The 7,500-nt window shown below is 37.5% G+C and overlaps 1 protein-coding gene across 1 annotated transcript in view; it reads left to right on the top strand.

Annotated features, from left to right (window-relative positions):
• The window catches only part of LOC106877990 (uncharacterized), a 180,595-nt gene that overhangs the window by 149,908 nt on the left and 23,187 nt on the right, over positions 1-7,500 (top strand). Inside the window, exon 4 of the mRNA XM_014927064.3 lies at positions 3,853-3,907. Within this exon, the coding sequence (XP_014782550.1) occupies positions 3,853-3,907 (55 nt within the window). The remainder of the gene's footprint in view (positions 1-3,852; positions 3,908-7,500) is intronic.

The following is a 7,500-nucleotide window of genomic DNA, read 5'->3' on the forward strand; positions in this document are numbered from 1 at the left end:
TCCACGCCTGCATCCATATGCATGTGCATATGCATAAATGTATGCACACATGTGTATATGCACACATATAAATTCTGGGTGCGTCAGGTATTTGAGAACAAAACTTAAATTTAAGGAAAACAAAAATTTTTTATGAGGAAAACCGATATATTTTTACGGAATTTAGTTGTTGTTGTTGGCACTCTGTCGCTTACGACGTCGAGGGTTCCAGTTGATCCGATCAACGGAACAGCCTGCTCGTGAAATTAACGTGCAAGTGGCTGAGCACTTCACAGACACGTGTACCCTTAACGTAGTTCTCGGGGATATTCAGCGTGACACGGTGTGACAAGGCTGACCCTTTGAATTACAGGCACAACAGAAACAGGAAGTAAGAGTGAGAGAAAGTTGTGGTGGAAGAGTACAGCAGGGTTCCCCACCATCCCTTGGCGGAGCCTCGTGGAACTTTAGGTGTTTTCGTTCAATAAACACTCACAACGCCCGGTTTGGGAATTGAAATTGCGATCCTATGACCGCGAGTCCGCTGCCCTAATCACTTGGCCATTGCACCTCCACACGGAATTTAGTACACACAATCTTACATACATTAACAAAAGATTATCTAATAAAACCGCCATTGGCCTCGATTACTGCCTTGATACGGCTTCTGAAACTGCTAAATGGGTTAATGAGATGATGTCTATTCATCCCCAATAGCAAACGTCAACGAATCGTCAGTAGTGTGTCGACTAATGCGGTGAGCTGGTAGAGTCGTTAGCACGCCGGGCAAAATTCTTAGCGGCATTTCGTCCGTCTTTACGTTCTTTACATTCTACCGAGGTCGACTTTGCTTTTCATCGTTTTGGGGTCGATAAAATAAGGACCAATTGAATCCTGAGATTGATGTACTAGACTTAACCCCCACCGCCTTGAACCAAAATTTGAAACCAACGTTGTGTGCATACTTCCTGGTTTCCCTACTAATGTCAGTTTAGACGCTGTAGTCAAGGAGTTTGAAGCAGAAGAGCTAGGAAGCGAAATATCATGGCTGTCATGATCATGCTTATTTTTAGCTAAGTACTTCTGGGTCGTGCAAGATGTGTGAATATGGAGCAAAGTTTTGCTAGAACACTTACGAATTCTCCCCGCGCAACTCCTGCGATCCAGAGCTTGACAAACGATCCATTGTCTCAATGTAGGCTGCCACATTGTCCCAAAGTGAGGAGGCATGACATAGCCATCATTGTTCTCGAAATTTCAAGACCATCACAAAACAATGGAACATGGTATGTGTAACAGCGGGCCCGTCAGTGGGGCTGGCGCAGAGCCACCTGGCATTCTTCCTATTCACTGTTTGATCTTACAGAACGTTCTTCTCTTCTGCAAAGAACCAGAGCACGTCGGACTGATCGAGGTGCTTGAATTTGTTCAGCAAGATCTTCGACCGGAAAACACAGTTTTCTCGGGTTTTACAAGAATGTTTTGCTTTATTATTTTTTTTTTTTTGTTAGCCACGAAAGCACATTCCCATTAGTGTGTATGTGTGTGGGGATCTTTTCTGATCGTAAACACAAAGGACTTGGCAACCCTTAAGAAAATTAGACGCTGTACATGCATACACTAGCACAAGACTATTGCATTGACCATTATCTAAATTCCAACGACTGTATCTTCTTTCCAAGCTACTTCACCATTGAAGATAAATCTGAAAAGTAAACTAGAAAAACATGCATACATATAAAATTCATTAAAATGTCAGATCTATCGGACTTTCAATGAGGTTGAACTGTTGGTGCTCGTACGGCTCGTACGGCAGGCGCTAGCGTAACGAAATCAACCGAAATATTTGGTGCATCAAGAAGTACTGTCTCGTAAGTAATGACAGCCTTGGAGAAAAACCTCCTCGGCGAGACAAAACTCCGGAAGAAAACCAAAACTTTCAGATAGCGACCGTCAGACTCTTATGCGAATTGTTAGAAAGGATCACAAAAGAACAGCTCTCAAAATTACTGCAGAACTTAATGACCGCCTCGAGAACTCAGTTTCCACAAAAACTGTTCCCCAGGAACTGCACAAAGCCTCATTTCACGGGAAGGCTGCAATCAGAAAACCACTACTTTCAAAAACAAACATTGCAAAGCGTTTAGTTTGTAGTAAAAACCTACAGAATTGGTCCCTAGAGCAGTGGAAGAATGTTATTTTCTCGGACGAGTCATCCTTTACCTTATTTCCGACAGTCGGCCGAGTATACGCGTAGAGACAGCCAAAAGATGTATTTGACTCAGACTGCCTTCTTCCAACTGTTAAGCATGGAGGAGGATCTGTGATGATCTGGGGACTATATCTTGGAAATCCGCCGGCCCAATGGTTTCCCTTCATAGTAGAATTAATAGTCAAGACTATTTAAGCATTTTATCTGATCAAATTCATCCTATGGTTACGGAACTGTTTCCAGATGGAAACACAATTTTTCAGGATGATAATGCACCAATTCACACAGCTAAATTTGTTACTGAATGGCACGAGGAACATTCTAGTGAAGTTGAACATCTTATCTGGCCACCACAGTCCCCAAATCTCAATATTATTGAAGATTTATGGTGCATTTTAGAGAAACAAGTAAAGAGTCGATATCATCACTACATGGAGTGGAGACTGTTTTAGCTGAAGAATGGATAAAAATTCCTTTGGAAGCAATTCAAACTTTGTACGAGTTCATACCTCGTAGAATTCAAGTTGTAATTACAGCCAAAGGCGGTCGTACCCCACATTAAAATGAATTTGTTTGAAATGTTAAGGTGTTTCCATTATTTTGTCCAACCCCTGTATATATATATATATATATATAAATACACACACACACACACACACACACACACACACACACACACACACACACACACACACACACACACATATATATATATATATATATATATATATATATAATTGTGTACATGATATCGACTGATGATTTTACAAACATTTGTATATATAGGCATATACACTATATGTATGAATACATACATATGTGCGCGCGAGCGTATTGTGTTTCTATATGTATTGACAGTGAAAGAGAGAGAGAGAGAGGACATATATATATACGTACGTGATATTGACCGGTGGTTTTACAAACATACAGATGTTTATATACATATACACAAATAAAATACGTATTTATGTATGCGATGTTTCCTCCCTTTTCTTTACGTTTCAAGTACCTATCTCTGTATATTTCTATTTCTTTGACATTTTCGTTCTGCTTTCCAACCCTCACACCTCCCCCTTTTTTTTTACCTCACTCTGTCTCTGTTATATAAACTCCTCTGTCTTTCATCTATGTCTCTTATTCCCTCTCTCCCTCTTACTGTTTCTTTCCAACTTTCCAAATTCTTCCTCAAATTGCTTTGAACTCTTGTTTCTTCTCCACCATGTTTGCCTTCTTCTTCTCCTCGCCTTTCTCTTTTTCCTTCTTCTCTCGATGTTGTTGTTGTTGTTGTTCTTCTTCTTCTTGTTCTTCTTCTTCTTTTTCTTCTTCTTCTTCTTCTTCTTCTTCCCAATGTCCTACTTCAAACTACGATATTCATCTTACTCATCTCCTTCGATTTCCTTCCCCTTCTCTTCCTTCCTTCCTTTCTTTCTTCCCTTTTTCTTCCTTCCTTCCTTCCCTTTTTTCTTCCTTCCTTCCTTCCTTCCTTGCTCCTTCCTTATTTTTTTGTCTTTCTTTTGTCCTTTTGTTTCTCTCTAGATTTACATCTCATTTACATAACATAAGAAAGCATCAATTCAAACATATATCTCTCAAGACCTCCATCTTAAATTCTATCTTTTATTTGACTTATTTTCTTATATTTTCGTTATTTATTCTTTCAGACAAGCCAGAGGCGCTCGGAAAGTACAAAACCCTCAAAAACGAAAAAAGGAATATGTAAGTATTGATTTATTGGCATTTGCTATTACAATAAATGCTCTCTCATGTTTTTTTTTCTCTTCCTTTTATCTTGTTCTTTTTCTATTCTAAACCCACCTACCTAACATATATATAAATATATATGGTATAGAACTTTTGTATAGAAATTTCAGATTTCTTGTTAGCGTATCGGTCATAGTTACAAGTATTTTATTTCCTCTCTTGGAAAATGTCTATATTATATTATACGAGATATATGCTTGTGTACATATGTGGAAATAAATATGATGTATGTGTGTGTGTGTGTATATGTGTGTGTGTGTGTGTTCTTTTCGTACTTAAACATAACTCAGTGGCATTATGAAATGTATAAAGAACACTTATAAAGCGTTATAGTACGAAGGGTTGAACAGAATACATTAGATATAATGTAAATATAGTACAACAGTTGCCGCTTCAGATATTCAGTATAATAAAAGTTTGTAGACTAAATGTATACGCTTTCGACGGAGGTGGAAGATCAGCACCCATTATCCTTTGCATGGACTTCCGGAACAAACTATGTCTTATACATTATTACTATGTACTGCTTGAAGATTTTGAGTTGTCCGCACCCTGGAAACCTGGTCCGTATATTTTCCAATTGACTGGACGCTGCAAAAGGTCTAAAGTTAATCCAGTTAGCTAGTGCTGGCGTTAAACCAGCCGATATGCTAAATCTATGTAGTTTCGTCAATAGAATACGGAACCTGACGATCATAGATATAGTCCTTGCTCTATTCAGTGCCTGATTACCCTACATATCTAAATAATAATTATTATTATAATTATCATGATGGTTTCAAATTTTGCCACAATGGCAGCCATTTTGTGCGGAGGGGATATGTCGATTACATCGACTCCAGTTTTCCCTGGTACTTAATTTATCGACCCCGAAAGGATGATACGCAAAGTAGACCTTGGTGGAATTTGAACTCAGAACGAACTCAGAAGCATTTCGTCCAGCGTGCTGACGATTCTGCCAGCTTGCCGCCTTGATGATGATGATGATGATGATAATAATAGTGGTTTCAAATTTTGACAGAGTCAGCAAATTTAGGAAAGGGCTAGGTCTAGTAAGTCGACTCCAGTGTTCAACTGGTACTTATTTTATAGATTCCGACGGAATTTGAACTCAGACTGTAAAGACGGATGAAATGCTAAGCATTTATCCCGGCGTGCTAACGATTTTGCCACCTCACCCATTATCCTTTCTTCTAAAGGCTCAAGACCTGATTTTTTTTCGTGGAGACTACTCGGTTACTTGGAATCCCGTGTCTCACTGGTATTCAATTTATCGAAACCGAAAGGATGAAAGGCGAAGTTGAACTCGGCAGAATTTGTCGAAATGCTATTAAACATTTCGCCCGGCGTGCTAACGATTCTGCCAGCTCGCCGCTTTGATGATGACGATGATATTTTGTACTACAGACACAATCCCTGAAATTTCTGGTGTGGTGGAAGCTACTCGATTACATCAACTTCAATGAGCAACTAGTAGTTATTACATCGAAATGCTACTAAGAATTTTGCATGCTGGGTAAAATTCTTGGTGGCATTTCGTCCATCTTTACGTTCTGGGTTCAAATTCCGTCTAGGTCAACTTTGTAGTTAATTCATCCTTTCCAGATGGATGAATCAAATACGAGTGAAACACTGGGAAGATGTAATCGACTAACCTCCTCCCCCAAATTTCAGGCCTTGTGCCTATAGTAGAAAGTATCATTATTATTATTATTATTATTATTATTATTATTATTATTATTCAGTAGTTTTATTTTTATAACGTGCTTTCACTTCACTACCGAGCGCAGCTCTGTGCACCTTGGGTATGTGCTGTGGTGCTCTTATGGTTACTGTATTGAAAGTGTTTTGCGTAGGATGAGTGCAGTGCCCAGTAGTGCAATTTTCTGTATGTTATATATATTTGTAAGCTCTGGTGTTTTTGTTATGAATTCGTCTGAATATTTTTTCATTATACTTAAGGCGCCTACTATGACAGGAATTGTTTCTGTTTTTAAACTCCACATTTGAGTTACCTCTATTTCTAGGTCTTTGTATTTTGAAAGTTTCTCCATTTTTTTAAGGGAAACGTTGTCATCTGCTGGTATTAATACATCAATTAGAAAGCATTTTTTTCCTTCATGATCTTTGACAACTATATTATTATTATTATTATTATTATTATTATTATTATTATCGTTATCGTTATACCTTAAATTTCGTGATGTCCTATACAATCATGTATAAATCATTTCATGTTGCTGCTACTCCTGCTATTTGATCGTACGTCCTTATCCAGCAGATTCCTGATCAGCGGCATTTCAGTGGTACCTATCCGATCAATTTTTTTTTCCAATTATCTAGGACTACAATGATCACTGTGGTCTTTTGTTAAGGCGGTATGAAAGAAGTGGGGTTTGACTATTATTTCTTGCAAATTGAATGATGGCGAAGAAGATTGCTCAATTGTTGGTTCATAAATCGTTTCTTAATTCTGATAAGTATTTGGAATCGAGTCGTGCGGGTAATTTCCACAAAAATTATGAAACAATGACTTTATTCATTTATTTCTAAGCAGAGACACAAGTACTTTTAAAAAAGGCTTGTTGTGAGGTAGAGTTACAATTCCGCTAACGAATTTCTGAGTCTGTTAGTAGATCTACGGATCTATTGTAATAGATTTAATCTGTCACCCAGTTTTACACCTGCATTTCGTTTAACCCAAGGTTACCATTAGCAGAATTCTCTTTGTAACAAGTTGTCCGGCTAGACCTCCTTTCGGAAAAAAAAAATCTTTCATTTTTCTACCTTCATCTACACGTCCCGGAGACACTGATAAGGATCATGATTAAATGCAGTCCTTCTTCCTTTAATTAAACAAGTAAAACGTGTAAAATACAATGTTAGAAATACTTATCATGTAAGATGCAGTTCGTTTATAATTCGGTGTAAAATTACTCACTCTGTGTATTTCACTTATGTATTTTTTATTTTGACAATATCAAGTGCAGAAATGTTCACTTAGCGTGTCTGTGTACTAGTGATACAAATGATAATTGTATGACAAATTCGACGGCTCATTTTTCTATTTAACTCTTGAATCAAGTTGTGAAACAGCTTATTTAAAATATCACAAAGGCGTGAGATATTTGTTTTTCGAAATAATTATAATAATTTACAATACAGAATTTACCTATAAGGAAGGATTCACTGAAATTCACAGAAAATATTGATCTCTGTCAGCTCAATAACTGCATTATTACTAGCGGATTGTTAACTGTGTTTACGTAATTTTACAGTATTTATCTATATATATAAAAATGAGAATGTCTGTCTGTCTGTCTGTGTGAATCCCTAAAACTCGAGAACTACGCAACCAATTTCATTCAAATTTTACAGATGCCTTACTTAGGGTTCCAGTTGTGTTTTAGTCAAAAAATATTTTAACTTCTTGCAGAGTTCGAGCCCACGGCAACATAATATCTCCTCCACTATTTAAGTATTACGTGTCAAAAGTGAAACAAAAACACTCATGTCAAATACTTTCACTTTAAAAATGAAACTATTCC

The sequence above is a fragment of the Octopus bimaculoides genome, chromosome 9 (assembly GCF_046866305.1).
Source record: "Octopus bimaculoides isolate indiv1 chromosome 9, ASM4686630v1, whole genome shotgun sequence".
NCBI lineage: Eukaryota > Metazoa > Mollusca > Cephalopoda > Octopoda > Octopodidae > Octopus > Octopus bimaculoides.